The sequence below is a fragment of the Centroberyx gerrardi genome, chromosome 4 (genome assembly GCF_048128805.1).
Source record: "Centroberyx gerrardi isolate f3 chromosome 4, fCenGer3.hap1.cur.20231027, whole genome shotgun sequence".
Lineage (NCBI taxonomy): Eukaryota > Metazoa > Chordata > Actinopteri > Beryciformes > Berycidae > Centroberyx > Centroberyx gerrardi.
Window position 1 is genome coordinate 11,529,267 of NC_136000.1, and position 20,993 is coordinate 11,550,259.

Consider the following 20,993-nt stretch of genomic DNA (forward strand, 5'->3'; position numbering starts at 1 on the left):
TAGAGGAGACAGTGAAGTGGAAGCCTGCCGTCTGCAAAGAGCTGCAGAGTGCCACTGGAAGTGCCCAGTCTCCCGGAACTAACTGCAGGTGAATAAAGTAAAAGACAGCTTCCTTGATGTAAATATCCTGAGTTTGAGACGTTTCCAAAATTTCAATTCCCTCGATACTTGGGTGACTCGCTACGCTTTAAAGCCCTAATCCACTCTTGGGTTTTAATGTGGGACCCCCTTTGATGCTGGGATTTAGCGTCTGTATGGAGTCTATCTGGCTCTGCCAGTGGTTCGAGAGTTGTCACTGAGATTTGGTCAGGTAGAAGATGCGTGTCTCACCTCCTGAGCTGTGACAATCTAGCCTTGCACTCTTCCAAATTTAGGCTGGTACTGGAACAGCACTTGAATTCACATGGACACTCTTTAACATAAACTTGTGCAAATCTAACATCACCCAATAATCCTGTGTGTGCTTTCAAAGGTAGACTAATTCTCCGGGGTACTGATTATGCGGTATGTATACAGCCGACATTGTGCGGCTCATTGGGCGGCTGAATAGTTCAAAGCCCCCTTTTTTAGCAGAAAGCTCTCCCCTGTTCCTAGGCGGAGTGTCAGCTGTGATGGCCTATTGACATGTTAATGCCATGTTAATGTATTCTAATAGATAATCTGGCCTGATCACAGCGGCCTTTTGCCTCGCCTAGCCTGTGTGAGGTGAATTCGTTTGAGCAGCACCCCCCACCCCCCCACAATCATTTCCACTGGCCTCCTTCTCTTCTCTCCTCCCTCCTCCCCCCTCATGCCATGCTGAGGACCGGTAGTCATACCCCTGCTGGGAGAACTGGGGGCAGTTTTATCAAAGAAAGGCTGCCTGATGCCCTCTGGCCTATACTTTGTTTGCACACCAGATAATACACCCTTCACCCCTTCTTATGTCACCAATCTTGCTTTTGCTTGATTCATTCGTTGGAATCACTGTAATCCCATTTCCGTTTTGGTTGTTTGTTTTGCCACAAATCTATTGTGGAGCCATCAGATTTGCGTTTTTTGTTTTTTTTTAGGTCACATCTACTGCAGGTTATGAAAAAATCATCTGATAACTATCACGCCTCTCTGGATGGTTTATTTAGCTCCAGTAAAGCGGAGGCAGGGCTAAGTAGCAGAGAAAGAGAGCTCAGCTGGTTCTGAGAGAAGAGAGCAGCTCGATGCATATTAGAGTTCACCAGCTCTCCCCGCGGCCTGGGAGCTCCAGTAACAGCATAATACACACTATGTAGGTCAGAGACGCTGCAGTGCTCCACTTCCCCAGCCCAGTGAAACTGACAGGCTGGAACGCCACTGGCGGTCTGCTGGGACGGAAGGATGAGAGGCTTTTTTTCCCCTCCCCCCTGCTCTTCTTTTCTCCACCCCCCTCCCCCAACACCTCCTCCCTCCTCCCCTGACTCCTCTTCTTCGCTCTCCCTCCTGCTCTCTCTGTCTCTTTGTGCCATTTCCATGTCTCTCATCTTCGTGTGTGTGTATGTTTTTCTATGTGAGTGTATTCTTATGTAATGCAGCACCACTCACTCTGTTGATGTGTGGGTTCTTTGCCCTGGCTTGTCCGTACTGTGTTGACCTGTCCACCGCACATCAGTGGCTGCTGACAGCTATCCGACCCTGTGGTCTTCTCTGTAGCCATGTCACACCACAGCCTTCAACCATCTCGTTATCTCCCTTACCCTCACTGCAAGCTCCTACATGTACTGTGCACACCATGTAACAGTCGGCGCTAAGAATATCACGTCACATGTTCCCAACATGTGATGTGCATAGAACACGCTTTTGTCTGTTAAGATTCTTTACTGTTCTTGAGCAGCTGTGGTATAACACCTTTTGTTCTTGCTGTGCTGTGTTTTTAATGCTGTTTTTGTCTCTTTCTCCCCCTCCCATTGTTTGTCCCTGTTTCTCTCTCTATCTGCAGGATGCTGTTTTGTAACTTTTTATACAAGAAAAGCCGCACTGGAGGCCCAGAATGCACTGCACAACATAAAGACCTTAAGTGGGGTGAGTAAGCACTGTATGGGCTGCTTTAGCTGCTTGAGCCCCTTCACATCCCTGGTGCAGGCTGTGAGCTGTGTGCTGGCCGATAATGAGCTCTCAGCTCACTGAACGCCTGTCTGGCCTGAGAACGTAGCTCAGGCCTCACCATGCACCAACACCGCACAGTGGACTGACCTGAACCTCACACTCAATTGATAAGCCAGGAGCCCCAGCACACACACAGAAGGGTCAGGTAAAGTGTGCTTGTCCGGGGGGCAGGTTATTCACTGAAGCGCAGGACCCCATCGCCACAAAGTGGAACAAATTATTAATGCTTGTCCTCATGAATCATTGATGCAGATCTACATTTTATTTCCCAAAGTTGGAAATATAAGAGGAGGAGAGATGAGGTCTCCCAACAATGAAGCCTAGTGAGAGAGAGTGTGGTCTCTTAATTCCTCACCTGATTTATCTAGAGAGATTAAAGCCCAGTCAACTGGAACAAGTGCAATTGCTCGTTAAACCTCTACAAATCTGCCCTGCCTATAGCCCGTTCAAAATTACTCTCCTTCCAATCAATTAAATCAATACCAAACAACTCCAGTCTTCAATTAAATCAATAGCCTAGTCTATTGGAAAAGGAGCTATTGTCAGTGAGGTTACTGGTAAATATTGAACCAGGTTGATAAATGAGTGTAGCAGGCTGCACATACAGGCCTACGTCTGCTCGCTGGAGGACCATCAATCAGCTAGACATTTCAAATAAAGTGTGGTCTGACAGCTCAGCTCTCAAACCCCAGTCCCCAGTCATGCTGTTACTGGCATTGACTGCAGTTGAGTGAGTTTGGTTTTGCGTGACAGTGGAAAAGCTTGTGTCCCTGTTCCTGCTTCTCTGCCGTCTGTGCCTCTCTCTCCTTGGTCAGTGACGCTAGCCAGTTCCCATACAGAGCGGACCATCTGTCTGTTTCTCTTTAGTGCTTCTCAAAAAAAAAACCCCCACCACATTTCATAACTACAGCCTGCCCAGCCACTTCATGCACAGATATATTTCTCCTCCTCTTTCTTTCATGTTGCATAGCAGGTGTACATGATAGAAATGCATCCGCTCATAGTACTGCAAGTCGCCTTGGACAAAAGCGTCCACCAAATGGTATGTTATGTCGTACATTAATGTGATAGATCCAAAGGCAGGTGTTCTGCATCCACTTCCACATATAATCAACACATTTCGAGAAAGTGCCAGGGGAAATAAGCTTCAGGTTGAGAGATGTCAGGCAGATAGAGATGAGATTTTTTTATTTATTTATTTTTTTTGGTCGTAGCTTAGATGTGCCACGCCTTATTCTGTCTGTATGAGGCATGTATTATCTCACACTCCCTTATTAAAGCACACTGTACATTTAAAAGCAATATGGAAGTGGCTTGCATGTCAACGATTTCTGTAAAATGGATCCTATGAAGATGAGGTATGTTGACAGGAGGAATCGATATGTTCAATCACAAGTCTACACTACACCGAGAAGTGAAATTGGATTCTGGAGAATTTGATCCCCACCATCAACTTGTTGACATTTCTTCCCTCCTGAAGCTGGCTGTAGTGAGGGATGATAGTCTGAGAGGGAGAGAACAAGGCAAGAGGCAGAGAGAGGGAGATACTTGAAGATGGGGGACGAGGTTTAAGATACGAGACCCTCATGATGAGAGATAAAGCACCCGCATTGTTGGTGGTGGTGTCTGGGTTAGCCAGCATTGACAGGTGCGATGTTAACCGTTCCTCTACCCTGTCTTTCAGATGCATCATCCTATCCAGATGAAACCCGCCGACAGTGAGAAAACAAACGGTGAGTGGCATCATTGTAGATGCGGTGTGACACCAGCCAAAGTGTGTGTCAACATGTGGCGGAGGGAGGATGCACAGCTGATGTCTGCCATGGAAAATTCCGATTCCGTGCGATTTTGCCAAGATCAATGGGGTGAGGGAGGGTTGAAGGGGGGGAAAACTGGATTGTGTCTCTATTTAACGCCAAGATGAAGGCCTGAGCTGGACTTAGCTCGGGGAATGTGCAGCAATACACAATTTCTATATGGTGTCAGGGGTTAGGAGGATTAAGGGCTTTAAAAGGCACCAAGGGGAGCAGAGTAGAGCAGGTACAGAGGATCTGGTGGAGAGCGTAAATGGATGATAGAGTAGTCATCTGTCTAGAGAGCTAGAGACTGAGGGAAACAAATGAAGCTGCAAGTTGGAGAGATTTGTAGAACAGGCTGGCACCTTGAGTGAGAGCCAGAAAATGTGCCAGCATGACAAGGGGAGAGATTGAACAAGAAAAAGAGAGGTGGAAGATTTAGCGCCTGATGCAATCGGCTCCTTCATAGCTCTATAATTGTTTGGCTTTCACTTAATTCCTCTTCTATTTTCATCCTATTTTCCAGCGGTGGAAGACAGAAAACTCTTCATCGGAATGGTTTCAAAGAAATACGGGGAGAATGAGGTCAGAATGATGTTCTCGTCTTTCGGACAGATCGAGGAGTGCCGAATTCTGCGGGGACCAGATGGCCTTAGCAGAGGTGGGTGTGCTCTCAACATGGCCACAGTAGTCCTAGCCTCACAACCACCACCTTCGGCGTAGCCCAATACACATTCTCATAAAGTATTTATACGGACCTGCCTACTTTCCCTTTATTTCAACACCCCCCCCCCCCCCCCCCCCACGACCCATTCAAGTGCTATTCACCTCCGATGGCGCCCACTTCCCATTCCACCCCCATAGTCTATCCTCCCGTCACAGTGACACTCACCTCCACATCTCGGTGTGAAGGGCCACTGCGCTTGCCGTCCGGAACAATGGGCCGTCGCCTTGGCAACCGCTGGCTGCTGGTGTTCGTGGGCTCAGCTGGCAGGCAGCTCAGCTCAGCTCGGCTCAGCTCCGCTCCTCCTTTACCGCCTCCTCCATCACACTCCACAAAGGCTGGAATTAGCCTGCCGCCGCATCTCCTACCTAGCTTATCTGTGCCGCATAAGACCCCAAAGATAGCAGGCGGCACGGGGCTCGTGTGCTGATGTACACGATAAAACCCGTAACGGAGATGAACTATCGAAGCAGACCTGAGCAATGGGTTTCTGCGCTCTCTAGTAAATGTATGTGTTGTAATTGCGATTTGAAACGGACCTCACTCCCTACAGTGTTTGTGTAATTACAAATCTATGTATTTTAGTCCACCCAAATCCTTTCAGTGTGTATTTATGTGTGCGTTATATGTCTACATAATCACGTTGACTGTTTCACCATGACACCACACACATACAATCCTCTCTGGGTGGTGATTTAATCCGTCGATCACTGTGCTCATGTGACGTGTTACTGTTCTCCTTGTTGTGTTCTTTCTCCATGTGCTAACCAGTGAGGGTGGTTCTGTGTGCTTGGGAGTTGCCATTCTCTGTACAATGTGTTTTTTTGGGGTTCATAACGAGTTGTCCAAACCTTTTGTCTTGTTTTGTTTCTTCTTGTCCCTCCCTCCCTCCTCTCCCCTCTCCTATTGTTCCCCCCCTACAGGCTGTGCGTTTGTCACATTTGCTACCAGGGCAATGGCACAGAATGCAATCAAAACCATGCATCACTCTCAGACTATGGAGGTACTGTACCCCTTAGCACCTATTTCTCATTCCCCCCTCCCCCCTCATACATTCTGCTGCCCCCTTGTGTTGGAAAGATGGAGAACCTTGCCAAGCAGAAGGCATCCATTCATCATAGAGCATGAGTCATTTCCAAAGCCACTCTTGCTAATTACAAAATTACATTGTCGTCTGCAAAATAATTGAATAAAACTTGAAGCATTGCCTCTCACATAGCAGCTGAATCCAGAGCTAACAGGACATGACGAGAATTGCTTTCATCTCTTATTTTAGACTGAACTAAATGCATCTCATTTATTGATTCAGATAATACACCACTGAGCCTAGTCGTCTCAGCCTCCCATAATAAATCCATATTTTGGACCACAGGGAAAAGAGACCACTCCATTGAATATAGGTTAACAAAGAATTAGCCTAGACTGGAGCAATTGCCCTATTTGATTTCTTCAAAAACTGGGTCCATGTCCTCGTGTATCCAGTGGAGTCTTTGAGGAAGTGGAGCAGCAGTAATTTGACAGCTAGCAGGTCAGAAGCTCCCCAGTGAAGCATCCGACCAAGTCTAATTAGGAGCCCAACCAAACATAACACTCATCTTCCCAGATTAAAAGCAGGCCCCAGCGGTGGTGCCACCTATTTCCCCCATATCATTACCTCCCCTATTCCCAGCTGCCATGGGAGGTGCTGCTGGTGCAGAAGCCATTTTCCCTGTCCAGCCTGGTCCCTGTCTGCCTCTCAACTCACAAAACACTTGACACCGCATGTCCGTGCGTCCGTGTGTCCGTCTGAACAATATGTGGCTGTCTGTTTGCGAGATTGTGTGCTATGCGGTTTTCTTTCAAATGTCTGTTTCTTGTTCATGTCTGCTGACATATCCTTGTTTGAATGTCCCTGTTTTAAGTCTTGTCTCCATCTCCTGTCTGCCTGTGTGTGGACTCTATTCAGGTCCTCCAAGAGCTAAAAAGATTCACTGTCTGCAGCATTGTCCCGTGCTCCTTTTGGAATGTGGCCTGGCTTAGTTATGCATGGCAGTTGTCCTCTGTGTGTTAGCTTTGATATGAATGCAACAGACATTAAAAAACACTGTCTTGAGGCATAGACGATTTCTCCCTTTTTAAAAAAAGAATCCCCTGCAATGACTGCGTCCTAGCATTGGTAATGAAAGTATGGATCTATTTGCGTGTGTGCTACTGAACAGGTCTAACCTCTCCCTTCCTCACTGCTCCAGGGCTGTTCCTCCCCCATGGTCGTGAAGTTTGCCGACACACAGAGAGATAAGGAGCAGCGGCGCCTGCAACAGCAGCTAGCTCAGCAAATTCAGCAGATCAACAGCGCCTCCACCTGGGGCAACCTGGCCGGCCTGGGGGCTCTCACACCACAGTACCTGGCCGTAAGTGTTAGCCACATACTCGACCCCATTGGGCTGCATAATTATGTATAATCATATATCGCAATTTTAGTTTCCCCAATTAATAATTATTGAGTTTGACTATATGTGAACGTTAAATCTAATGTCATTTAGAACGGCCTCTGTATTCACAATGGCTCATATTCTGAGCTGAGATAAGCGTGCAGGGGATTTATCCACAAAATTGTGCAAGTCAGCATTCAGACTTCACCCTTGTCTGTGCACCGAGGCCCTCGCTTGGCAGCTCTCGAGCAGCTACGCGTGTGAGGCTGAGTTTTCCTAAGAAGAGGTGCAGCGATGGTTCTTTTCTATTACGCCATGTCTTCTCTGGAGAAAAGGTGGCCGAAGTACAGCGGCCACTATGTGTTTTTGATTAGGCTTGCATTCAATAACCACTATAATGACAACAGCTTCTTTTTATTTAGCTTAATTGTATTCAGTATCACCTTTTTAAACCATAAACCGTTTTCAAATTATAGCACATGATATTGAAATCAAATGAAATAAAAACATAGATTAGCCTATTACAGGCCTAATGAACAAACATGCACTGATTCAAGTGTATATAATATGCTAATAAATAAAAGGCTGTCATATAAGTGGAAATATGGCACTGGGCTTTTAGGCCTATTTGATCTACACTACGTTTCTCTTTAGGCTTATAGATTTTCCAATTTCTCGAAATTAAAGGCAAGTGCTTCTCTCAAAGGGAATGTGACTGGCCTGCTGAGAGCGCCAATCTGCAAAAATGTACTCATATCAGAAGCCTGGCAACCCAGTAGGCAAGTGCGAGAGAGGGGTAAATATTCATGTTCCCGGGTGGCACGAGTCAGAATACGAGTATCTTGGCTCATGTAGTTTTTGTCTTGGCTGAGGGACGTAGGTGTATGCCTTGCGTGCGCCAAGTCTGAATCGGAGCCAATGAGCCAACTACAACCAATCACAGTTATTGAGTGTGCAACATAAGGTGTACTTGTGTTTACATGTGCCATTCCACGTGACTCAAGCATGCATGGACGTTGCTCTGAACAGTTGAGCTAAACCTGTTGCTGGCGAGAGAAATTCATAGCCTTGCATTTCAAGTAGTGAATAGCAAAAACTGATAAGATGGTAGTTTCATCAATCCAAATGTCACTTAAGGATGAACAAATCCTGACAGTAGAGACAACTCCCACCACTGAGTGCGAACAAAAAATTGTTGTAGTGTCCAAAAACGAATAATCATTTGTCATTTGGAAATATTTTGATTACAAAGCAGATGGCATCAAACAAGCAGAGATTCTATATAAACTTTGCCTCAAAGTTGTTGCTGCACCTCAAAGTATTTATGACTTTCTATCTTTTCAGTCCCCTCAAGAATCACCACAAAAATACGCCACAAATTAGATGACTGCATGAAAGCCAAGATTGGTGCAGCATCTTGTCTTCGTCCTTTCCCTGCCACACACGTCTATAATAGGAACACTAAACAATGAGTCGGCATAATTTTGTTCCCAAATTCATTGAGACCAATAATTGTGATTATAATATTAGGCAAAATAATCAAGATTATCAATTTACCCGTCAGTGTGCGGCCCTTACCACCACAAGTCCCTTTTCCTCTTTGATTGTGAAGTCAACATTTCTCTCCTTCTGTCCTCAACAGTTGCTCCAGCAGGCTACATCTACCAGTAACCAGAGCAGTTTCAGTGGTATTCAGAGGCTAGGAGGTGAGTTAATCCTTCCAGTCGTCAAGACAGCTGTCCTCCTATCATCATCCACAAATGAACGAACTGACACTTTTCATATCAACAACCTTGTGACTCAGTGCTCTACGCCCACATAGTTTTACTACTGCCAAATCACATTTCTCTTTAATGAGATCATCGGCACATTAATCAATGCTGCTATTCTAGGCCTTCGCAGGCTGCTAAGGACAAACACGCAGCACATCAACATGGCTATATCAAATTACCAAATTAATGAGGCAGAAGAGGATTTTAACTTGTGGAAAAAATGTGGTATGACTTAAAGCAAGAAACTGCAGTCTCCAGGCTGCATTATAATGACAGAGTTAGTGGGGCTGTCACATTTCTTATGTTAAAAATAATTTTGTGTCTTTGGGAAGAAGTCTTACATGATTGGATCTGATGTTTTATTTCTTGTCCCCCTCAATAATATGGCCTTAGACCAGGCGTGATCTTTGATTTGATCTCGTACAATGTGCGGTCATTTTTTATACAAAGTACAGTTTACACAAAAGTATCACTTAACAAAATATTGAGAATGTTAGGAGGTAAGTAAAGTAGGTAATGTAATAACAATAATAAAACCATAGGAGACCACACAGAATGAGCTAGTGCAAGTGCAGTGGTAACTGCACAGCCAGTCCTGTTTACCAAGCATGCATTGCTCAGAGAAATATTTGCGTAGTTTGGCTCTCAAATCAGAAGTCCTTGTTAGGGAAGCAGACTATTTTCTACAATACAGCCATGTGTTTATTCAAAGGTTGTACCACAGTGATCCTTTCATAAATTGACTTGTAAGCTGCATTGCAGTTTGATGTGTTAACTACACACTCTGCTTGCATCGTATCAGTGATGGTGAATTAAGGTGTAATTACACCTGTGAAAAATGTAAAGTGAATTACACTTGAGTTGACATGTAACTGGAGTTTTGAATAAGTTAAAGCTAATTTATTCTGCTAATAGTTTTGTTCAAACCTTTGGGACAAAGTGACAGCTAATGCCCATACCACCAACAAACCAGTGTGAAGCTACTATGGACATTCTGCTTGGATTCGTTAGTATAGTCAATTCAAAGAAGCTATCCCCAGCTGAGCTCTAAAAAATCCTGGGAGTTAACTTTCCAATTGAGGATGTATCAGATGGTAACTTGACCAGCAAGAGCAAATGGGAAGTCCCAAGATTAACTGTGAGAATGATGCATCACGTCCTAAAAGCATAATGCAGGGTAGGTAGAACAGCTGAGAAAATGTACACGTGTCTTAATTGATGGCACAGTCCATCTCAAACTGTAAAGGTTTGTTATCTGTTCTTGCGTTCTTGAGAAGTTTGTTCTCTCCAAGACAACTTGGGAAAAACGTTGTCCTCTGCAAGGACACAGGTATGAACTTGGAATTGTTGGATCTGATAATCAGCTCTAGTGTTTTTCCATTCCCTCTTCAGGTGTGAATCCCCTGCAGCTGCAGAACCTGGCCACGTTAGCTGCTGCTGCGGCTGCAGCCCAGAACACTGGCAGCCCGTCCTCCACCAACCCCCTGTCTGCAAACGGTGGAGCCCTGGGAGCTCTGGGTAGTCCAGGTAATTTAGCGTTGACATGACGAGTTATGCAGTTTGGCATAATACGTACCGTGAGCATGTACATATTTAGCCTCCAGTGTGAATCAAATCCCTAACCCTGCATCATGGTTATTTTAATTTATTTACATTATTTGTTTATGGATTTTTTTTTTCTCATTCTCCTTGCTGAGTTTTTTTTTTCTCATTTGATTTCTGTTGCGCAATTCACCCATGTCTTTGGGGAATGTTATATGTGTGTGCAAATAATCTAAGCCTAAGCCTAAGTGCTCCACCAATTGAGCTACAAAGAACCACATTTAGCAGCTATTATGTTACCTACCAATAGCTCTGCAACCCTCCTCCATCCACTATTTGCCTAACGGCCCTTGGCCATCCCTCATTTATTTTATGGGAGTTAATCACCCTCATAAAAATTTTTTATGAGAGCCCCCATTCCCCTTTAATCTGTGTAAATATACATTGGCTCCATCTGTCTGAGTTTAGCATATTGCTGCTACGGTAATGACCTCTCCTCATTAAGGGACAGATTTTTAACTACCCCCTGACTGCTGTGTCACCCTCTCATAACCATAACAATTTGCGGCAAGGATGCCAAACATTTAGAGTGATATGGAGTGTTGTGAACATGAGAGAGTCACCCCTGTGGTAACCTGCTTGTCCTTTTTACTGTGCTCCCCAGCAGCTGGTACAACAGTGGGTTCCAGTGCTGCGATGAGCACACTGGCATCTCTGGGCACCCTGCAGGGTCTCACTGGGACCTCTGTGGGCCTCAACAGCCTCAACGCTCTCACCGGCAGCGTCAGTGGTAAAGAAGCTCCTCCTGAATAGCTGGCTAATAGCTAAAAAATGATTTCTAAATATTGTTGTTTTGTTTACACCAACTTCAATTATGGGTCTTTTATTCTGTGTACAGAATAATGTTTAGCTTGACAATACCTATCATTTAAATAGACTATATAAATAGAAATAGACACATTTTAAATACTTGGTACCGGAGGTGTGACAAAGTCAACTTTGCTCGAGTCCCAAGTCAGTCTCAAGTCTTGAGGCACAAGTCTCAAGTCTAAATGTAGAACACCAAGTTAAGTCGGAAACAAATCAAGAGTCCAGTATCAATTTAATATCTTTAAGAAAACAAAAAATTCCATACTTTTAAATGCAATATCATTTTAATAGTATAAAAGCTTGGTGCATCATATGTTTGACATATATTTGATTTCTACAATCGGTTTCAACTTCAATAAATTCAATCATTCCATACAAAATCAGAAAACAGAATTTAAATTCAGTTGTCTAGTAGAACAAATCTCATAACTTTCTATCCAAGTTACTTACACAAACGCAAGATCTTTTGTCAAGACTTTAGAAGCCTTTTCAAGTCATCAAAGTCAAATCCCAAGTCAAGTCTCAAGTATTCTCTTCATGCATCAAGTCAAGTCTCAAGCAATTAAAATTGTGACTAGAGTCGAAGTCATGTGACTCGAGTCCCTACCTCTATTTGGTGCAGGTCTTTTATAACCTGCAGAAAATGGTTACGAGTGTGTAGCAAATCTATTTCTTTGTGTTTTTCAGGTATGGGGGCCATGAATGGAGGCCTGGGAGCCTCTATGGCCAACGGGTCGGCGGCCAGCTCCATGGACGCCCTGACCCAGGCCTACTCAGGGATGCAGCAGTACACAGCCTCTGCCCTGCCCTCCCTCTACGGACAGTCTCTCCTGCAGCAGAGCGCTGCTGGCAGCCAGAAGGAAGGTGAGTCGACCTTCGACACACTGATACACCCTGGACTTGTATTTTAAAATATATGTTTGTTCTGTCTTGGTTTCAATCTTTAATATAATTTGATGAACCTATTTTGTCTGAACCTATTTAAGTTTTCTAAATAAACTTGCAGATTTGCACTGTCCAGCGCAGAAGAATAGAATTTTCTGTTCCACTACATTTGTTTCTCAAACTTGTTTCCCATCTTTTCTCCTTACTGGTGTAGGGCCAGAGGGGGCCAACCTGTTCATCTACCACCTCCCCCAGGAGTTTGGGGACCAGGACATCCTGCAGATGTTCATGCCTTTTGGAAATGTGGTATCTGCCAAAGTCTTCATCGACAAACAGACCAATCTGAGCAAGTGCTTTGGTATGTGCACCTCTATCTTGTAGACAACAGGAGCTGACCATGTGAATTATTCTAATAATGATAATAACAAACTGTATTCATATAGAAGTTAACTGAAGGCAGAGTTTACAAAGTGCTTTTACAAAAAGGCATAAAAACAATAATAGTAAAATAGGAGATAAAGAAATTGGGAAACATTGGCATCATTGGTCTCTGAATGCCTCTTGATGGTGATTTTATTGATTGATTGTTATGTTCCACCACCATGATACATGGTATGCGGGACATTATGTCGTCATGGTGGTGCGTGTGTGTGTGTGTGTGTGTGTGTGTGTGTGTGTAGACACATTCTTGTGAACACAATAACTGATGCATGATACAAGCACGTTGACATAGAAATATTCGCTATAATAATGCATTCATTAGCTTAATTAATGACATAATTAGTGTAAACGGTTATGTTCAATATATAATGGTAATCATGGCGAGACATTGGGCAGCTCAAGTGCCTCTTGTTTTGAGTTTCGCACAATGTAACATTGAAATGCTACAACTGTAAATAGTTAGCACTACATTAGCACTACATTATTATATAACTCCTCCCCTCTCCCTCTTGTTCTCCAGGGTTTGTCAGCTATGACAATCCGGTGTCAGCACAAGCCGCCATCCAGGCCATGAACGGTTTCCAGATTGGCATGAAGAGGCTGAAGGTTCAGCTGAAGCGCTCCAAGAACGACAGCAAACCCTACTGATCCTAGCCCCGGGGCCTCCCCCCCCTCCCCAGCTCTCATGCTAGCACTGCTAGGGTAAGTTCACCCTCCAGCCAAGGTCACCACAGCAGAGACTCACTGGGGCGGGGGGAGAGGGGGGGCTTGTCTTCACCTACGCCCACCACTGGAGGGAGACTCATCCTATCCCTAAAAATGGTTGCAATGTTCTTTCCACATTTTACTGTATCCCATTCCTGCGGTTTCATCGTGTAATTTGAATCGTATAAAATGTTTTAATTTATATGATTATTTATGACTATCACTGGAGTCAGTGTTTGCTGGAGGTATTTTGTGTCATTTGTACTGAGAGGAGAGCATCAGGTGTATTTTCTGTACCATTTCATTGCCTTCAGGTCAAGCTAGACAGGTTGACTAAGGATCAGTTGTTGTCTAAAAAGGGCTGAAGCCAGTCCAAGTAAACCCCGAGCCCAGAGCTTCAGCCTTTGTTTGGGTCTTTACATGTAGTCTGTCGCGTTCATCTGTTTGTCACCTCTAATATGTGGGAGTCTTTTGCACTCTACCTTTCAGTCTCTCTCTCTCTCTCTCTCTCACTCTCACTCTCACTCTCACTCTCACTCTCTCCCTCTCCCTCCCTCTCACTATCTAAGCCATGTTAAGCTAGGCTACCTCTCTCTTTCTCTATTAACAACCTCTTCCAGTCATTCCATCCATCCTCCAAGTCTCCCAAAAGGGACTGGCTCTAGATGGATCTCTTTGGGTGCCAAGTATACTGTTTGTGCATGTCGGAGTCTCTACCATACATCTGGTGGTGTCACTTCCTTAAATCTTTGTATTGTTTTGTGTGTCGGGGGGGGCGGGGAAATGTACCCCACTGTCCTTATGTGGTGATCGGCATTGTTTTTGTTGGTTGTGCCTCATGGCTAAAAGATTCTTGTGCTGTGGCCCTAACTTTCTCTCTCCTCTTTCTCTTTCTCTCTCCCTCTCTTCCTTTCATGTTTTTCTTCCTTTTTAGAACAAATCTCCATGCCTGTTTGCTCATCATTAGCCTAGCATGTCTTCATGGTGTTGAAAGCCAAGCCAAACTCCTGGCCTCATCATCCCACCATTGTCTGTGATGTCTCTCTAAGCTCGCCTGACCAATACCTGGCCACCCACTGACCCTTGACCTTAGCTCAACCTGATTTCTGCATGTATATTCCTTTTTTTTTGTTTTTTCTGTATAAAAATGTGACAGGTGGGAGAGAGGTCAAGCAAATCAATGTGAAAACTTACCTACGCTCAATTCATTTAAGAGACTTTTTTTTTTTGCAAATGTTTTAAAGCCTGTGGGATTTCTTTTTTCTTTTTTTTTAAAATTTTGCTTGTTTTTTATGTTGCTTTCTTTTTACCTCTCTCAGTAAAGTTCACTTGAAAGTTGAATACAGGGATTGGCACACAGCTGTGCTATTTGGTGCCATTAGCAATATGTTGGCTTCTAAAAAAAAAAAAAAAAATGCTATAGACCACTTTCCAACACTTTTGAAAGTCTGATCAGTAAAACCCCTCAGTGCTCTGTAATGGTTTCTACATTTTGCGGGCAGTGTAAAGATTTTCACCGAGGCTGTTTAAAAAAAATATATCTTTTTTTTTTTTTTTTCATTTACGAAAATATTCAGTGTATTTACCTTTTTCTTTTTTTTTTCTTTTCGAAATATTGACGGCACAATAAAAGGTACATTTGCTCTGTTTAGAGAAATGACTACCTACATGAGTCAACTTTTTTAGAACTGATTCACAAATAGACAATCTGTGGTTTAAATGCACACTTAGATTACCTATATTTTATACCATTGAATCTATAGAAGTTTAACTAACAGAAACCCAGGCAAACTTTGGGTTTTTTGTAGATTATGTTGTAATGTCATCTATGTCGGGGGGGTCTTCAGTGTATTACGTTTTTAAAGAGGACTAAAATCAGTTTGCTCGATCAGCACAGCCTTTTAAGGGTCATTTCTAGTGAAGTAAATACATACTTAAGTCAAAGATTCCTCTCTGCATTAATTGTAATTTCAACTTCTGGGAAAAAAAGTACTTTCTTTTCAAGTATCATTTATAGGGTCACATCTTGAGTATATAGGTTCATTTTTTTTTCCTGCATTTAAAAAAAAACAAAGAAGATAAATTTAGTGTTAAATTTCTACGGTACGTCTTGTTGCATTTTGGTGAATTTCTTGTTAATAATTTGATTAATGGATGTTTCACTTTGGTTTAGTACGGATGCCTCATATTGAAAGATAATTATTTACAATGTCTGTTAATAACATAGATGCCAGACAATGTTTTTTTTTTTTTTGTTAAGTGCCCATGTGTCAAACTCACAGACAGTGTTTTAAATTCACACAATATTGTTTCCTGTGATAGTACCCAGTTTTCTTTACACAGCAACTTGCACACACACACACACGCACCACCAGACACAAAACACATTTTTTTGTGATCGAAAATGTGGGAGCCCCTGAAGAAGAGATCACTTGGACACAACACACAACCTGTGGGTCTCTGCACATTTTACAGACACACATACTCGCATACATTTTCTTTGCTGATTTAAATTGTTCTTTTTAAGTGACTTCCGATAATCACGTTTCAGTCATACACCCAGCACAGCACATTAACCCTACTAAATCCACCACAGCAGTGTTGGTTTACAAATACATTCCATTTTTTCAGCACAAGGTTTACACTATGTTTTTTATTGGGGGCGGGGGGGGGGGGATTTTATGTCTGTTGTACTGCAAGTTGAGACAACCCTGGTAATTACAACTGCACCGCATCACCCCCAAAGAAGGGTTCCCAAAAACTGCGTACCTGATGGCGCTAAAGAGTTGTCAACTCAGGGTTTTTTGTGTGTGTGTTACTAGATCACACAAGAGATTAAGACACAAAATGCACAATTGTTAACCATCTGACACGTTTCGGTTTGGATTTTTTTCTTTCTCCAATTTAACGTTAAAAAATTCCAAAAAATGGTACCAAATTTGACATAGTAACTCGAAAGTGTTGTAGTTTTTGTTAGAAGTTAAGCACAATTATGGGAAATATTCACTTTTGCGGAATGTTGTGTGTGTGATATATATCCCAAATTATCAAGGTACCACTAATTTCACTTTTTAATATGGGCATGTGCTTTTTGCAGTGTGTTTTTTCTATCCAAATGCAATACAATATTCAAAGTGCCATATACGTCTAGAAACTGCCTACACATCCTATTAGGCCTTGGTTAGAGATTGCTGCAGTTCGCCTTTTTGTCTATTTATGCCAGTGTCATGAAAGCTCTGTCACCTGCTCATGTTTTCCCCCCACTCTCTGTGTGTTGAGTTATTGGTAAATGTGTATTGTGATGTATTGGATTTGAACAAATTGGTAAAGATTTATGTAGATAAACAATAAAACTTCCCTAAACAGTTGAAGGATAAACCTCTTTGTTAGTGAGTGTAAAACAGATGTACTGTAACACTTTGCGATACAAAACCACAATGTGTAGAACAACTGGTGATGGTCAGATGTGAGAGGAAAGCTGTTGAATTTGAATAAACGAGTATCAACCAAAAACTCAAGTAAAAAGACAACTTGGGTGCCGTGTTAATCAGACCATTCACCTTAAAATGATAGATTTGTTGCGTCTGTCAACACTGAACCGATTGCAGCCCTATAGCTATATACAGTGTATGGTGTTACTTTTGAATGAATAAAAGCACAATGTACAGTACACACCGGTCCGATTAGCAACTTGACTCACTTCAGGGGCTTCCATCACAAATCCCATTCAACTGTAGGATCTTAACAATCACTTTCTTCTATTCTTTCATATTCTGAAGTGCTATTTTTGACAGTGTGGTAGCTTTGCATCTCTAGATATTGTCTTGGTCCAAAAAACAAAAAAAAATCTTATCCTGTGTTATTTTCTTGTCTGATAATCGATAGGACTTTGTTCATGTTCCACCAATAATTTGATAGATGTTTGTGTTGTCTTGATGAAAGCCAAAGTGGGTGCATCTTGATGTGATCTGTATACATACAGTAGTTTTTCTGTTTTATCAACTTTTTGAACTGGGTGGGATTTGAAAAAAACAAAATGACATAAACAGGCTTTCCAATTTCTACAACTGGTTGTTCATATGTATTTTGTACCAGTGAAGCTTTTTATATTGGAAATTAAAGAAAAAAAAATCTATATTGGAAAAAAATTGTCTGGCCTCTCAATGTGGCCTCGCCTTGACTAGGTCTTGAGTTTGGCCTCTTGGTGGTGTCAAGCAATTTTTCGGTCACTAGTTTTTGTCTCTAAAAGATGCCTGATTTGATTCATTTGGATCTCTACATGTTCCTCACTTCGTTATTCAATTTCATTTCGGGGGGGTTGGGATCCTCTAAATCGTGGTAAGTTTCATGTTAGTATTTGTGCTGTCCACATAGTTTAATGGTCATCAGGATTTAGACAACTTGTGTGGATAATTGTCTTAGTTGAGCAGTTAACTATCTGTTGTTGAGTTTCAGCCTTGCTTTTACCTGTGTAGAGTTTTCTGTTTTCCCATAGCGGAGTGTGTAGCCGAAAGACTCGGTGTTCTTTTTGGTCAATGTTTGTTCATGTGTGGTGTGTTTCTTTGCCTCTGTCTCCAAATTAAACCATTTCCCCTAATATTGATTGTGTCTTTGTGTGTTGTGTAGTCCTGGTGCCTGTCCAGTGTTGTAAAGACATTTACAAACCACCACCCCCCTCCCCCAGTGTGTCATGTCTCGCTAACTTGTTTCTCTCCATTGTGCTTCTCTTTGCTTATTATTTTCAAGCGACAACAGACACGGGGAGGCAGTAGGTATATTGATGGTCTAATATACAATACATGCACCCGTGTCTGGTAGGGGGTGAGGGGCGCTTATTATGGGGTCCCATAGGGAATATTGTATGTTTGAGTGATCCAAAAGCCATTCCACAGGTAAAGTAGGCCTCTTGTATGTCTGCGAAGCTGCATCATAGGAGGTATCCCACGCAAATGAACATCAGTGTGGGGAGAAAGTTATTCCTGTCAACATATAGTTAGTTGCAAAAATGAACAAGTCAAGGTTTGACTCCACAGAACTCTAAAGCCAGAAAATCACCCTCTGCATCATCAAAGTCCAAGGGATCAGCTGCTTATTTATGCTTGATGAAATGTCAGAAAAATGTTTGTTGACTGCACTGATGCTCGACCTGTCTCTGGCTTTGGGAGAGACTTGTTCATGTTCATGTACAAGAATTGAAGCCCTCTGCCGTCAGAGGATTGATGTGACCTTTTGATTTCTAAGGAGGATTTTCACCTGAACTCTGAACGCTGCTGACTCTCATCAATGATGCACTTTACTCACACCGGGGTTCATGATGTCCAAAACAGTAATTATTAGAGTAACCACAAAGGCAAGCAGGATATGGAACCTTCTCAGCCAAAAATCCTCAACCTGCCTCGTCTACATCTATCTGTTAGTTATTTCCTACATTTCCCAGAGTGCCTTTCTACAACCCCCAGAGAACCTGCATGAACCATGGAGGTATTGTATTATGTGTATAAACTTAAGAACTTGCTGCAGTCAGTACATATAGGTGGAAAGGGCAACAGATAGCTGTAGTGATGGCATAGTAAGAGCAAGAGAGGGAGTTTTTTTCAGTGAAAAAGTGAGAGTCGCCTCTTACTCAAAACACACGTCTTGTGGCTGCAATGCATTCTGGTCTATTGAGGCTACTGGGGAAATTGGTCTCTGCCTCTTCTATGATGGATTTCTCCCTGTATGGTTGTTGAACGTCGGAAACCCTTGCTCTTTCTGATGGGCTGAATCAAATAGTGACTGTTCATGATTAAACATTTTTTAGAAATATTTTCTGCTATCAAACTGGAAATGTGTTGACGTCACGTCACAAAATGGGCCCAGAAATTCAAGGTACATCTGCTTTTTTTTTTTTTTAGAAGTGTTTTAGGGTGGATTGTTCCTTTAAGAGGATTCACACTATTACAGAGGTTAAATGCTGGAAGATGCTGAAGTCGTTTCCATGTTCTCCTCATTTACCAATACACAGAATCTAGTGAACTATGGTAAGTAGACTGACCTATGTCATTGATTAGGGTTATGAAGTGCATTCCTCCTAGATGTTTCACTGAATTAAGCCCATGGTGACCAGCAGGCTCATGACATCCACTGAAGGCTCAAAATAAACTTCCAAGTAACAAGGAGGAGCCTCAAGCTGCTTCCCTTTTCCCTCTTTATAAAATACTGAGTAATGTCTCCATCCAGTGGCAGAGAACAGACATTGTTGTCTTATTTCTTCATGCCACTTTTAGACTCAGGACTTCTTGGCCTATTGGCACTGCATAAGCCTAGGCATTATCTAAAAACATCTTTTTAGATAGTTTTGAACCCAGAGTCACATCAGCTCTATGAGTGAACAAACACCTCACCTATCAACATTTGTCGACTCAAAATAACTGCCACTGAAAAATCAACACTTATTAACACTGGAAGATTTGTAGTATGTGTATGTATCCCTGGCTTAGCATTTTTTTAATTTAAATTAATGGGTAGCCTATAGCTTGCTTCAAGAGGTACACTTTGGAAAAATAACTGAGTTAACTTGTAATAGATTTTAGAAGGATTCTGTAGAAATATCACAAGAAAACTATACAGCCCTACAGGAATATTGTAGTGAAACCACAGGGGACAAAAATACCATAAAGTACCACAAAATCACTATAAATTAATTATCGAGTATCCCTATTGGAATAATAAGGGAATATTATAGTGATCTTTATCCTACTAAATCTTGAGCAAAAGCCTTTTTTTCAGTTACTCTGACTGAAATGCATCACAGTATGCTATGTGCGGTGAAGAAAATAAAACACTAAAAGTCAAAATGCCAAGATGTGCAAGATATTCCTACTGTACAATCAATATCATCACAGATAACATCCAGACTGGATCAGATAAGCAGGCAACTCTGCACACACACACTGCAGGGTTGGACTCAGTCATGTTAACTCATCCTAAACATTTTATAGAGTTATATTCATGGCAGTGTTATGTTTATGATAGGTTAACTGTAATGACAAATCACTATTATATTCCTAGGATATTTCTCCCGGGACTTACAGTGTGTCTGCGTCAGTCAATACTGAGTTTATAGTGACTGTATTTTAAGGTATTTTTAGGCCTATTTCTTATGGTATCACCAAAATATACCTATACATTTCTGTAATATTCCCATAGGTGCTGGGAATATGATATATTATAGTATGCTTCTAAAATTTATTGTAGGATTATTACAGTTATATAGTTCTGTAAATCATTACTTATTACTGACTGAGTGCAGCCAGCCTCCACAGTCTGAGTTCAGTCTTCAGTCTTCAGTTCAGTCTTTCACAACACCACGAACTGTAGTGACCTCACCTCACCTCACCTCACCAAAAAGAAACAGCCTTGGTGAAATATTTAATGATTCAACATGATCCAGAGAGCTTACAGTGTTGGTGTAATGCTGCCTTAAAGTGCTGTCGGACATACTGTGATTTCGAATTGAGTGAACACAAAACCAACCAAGTGGTGCAAACTAAATAGCTGGTGCAAACTAAATAGTGCACATACAAAAAAAATCTACGAACCCAGCGCACAAGCATTTGGCCTTCAAAAAGAAAAAAACGGATCAATCAGGATGTCGCTTTGGGGTTATATGCATAGTGGATGTTTCAAGGCTGGAGCAAAATATAGGGAGGGAATTAGGGAAATTGGAAGTGAATGTGGTTAATCAATG

The 20,993-nt window shown here is 42.3% G+C and overlaps 1 protein-coding gene across 7 annotated transcripts in view; it reads left to right on the plus strand.

Annotated features, from left to right (window-relative positions):
• Positions 1 to 17,861, plus strand: part of LOC139910313 (CUGBP Elav-like family member 2) — a 29,518-nt gene extending 11,657 nt beyond the window's left edge. For 3 of the 7 annotated variants that reach the window (XM_071897578.2, XM_071897581.2, XM_078283314.1), the window contains exons 3-13: positions 1,952 to 2,034; positions 3,803 to 3,851; positions 4,441 to 4,575; positions 5,562 to 5,641; positions 6,867 to 7,028; positions 8,692 to 8,755; positions 10,214 to 10,348; positions 11,028 to 11,153; positions 11,921 to 12,097; positions 12,333 to 12,476; positions 13,080 to 17,861. In XM_071897578.2, the coding sequence (XP_071753679.1) occupies positions 1,952 to 2,034; positions 3,803 to 3,851; positions 4,441 to 4,575; positions 5,562 to 5,641; positions 6,867 to 7,028; positions 8,692 to 8,755; positions 10,214 to 10,348; positions 11,028 to 11,153; positions 11,921 to 12,097; positions 12,333 to 12,476; positions 13,080 to 13,207 (1,283 nt within the window). In that variant the 3' untranslated portion in view covers positions 13,208 to 17,861. Of the gene's footprint in view, positions 1 to 1,951; positions 2,035 to 3,802; positions 3,852 to 4,440; positions 4,576 to 5,561; positions 5,642 to 6,866; positions 7,029 to 8,691; positions 8,756 to 10,213; positions 10,349 to 11,027; positions 11,154 to 11,920; positions 12,098 to 12,332; positions 12,477 to 13,079 lie in introns of those variants that run through there. The other 4 variants (XM_071897579.2, XM_078283313.1, XR_013504374.1 and 1 more) reach the window with 3 other exon arrangements.
• Positions 17,862 to 20,993: the final 3,132 nt, after the last annotated feature.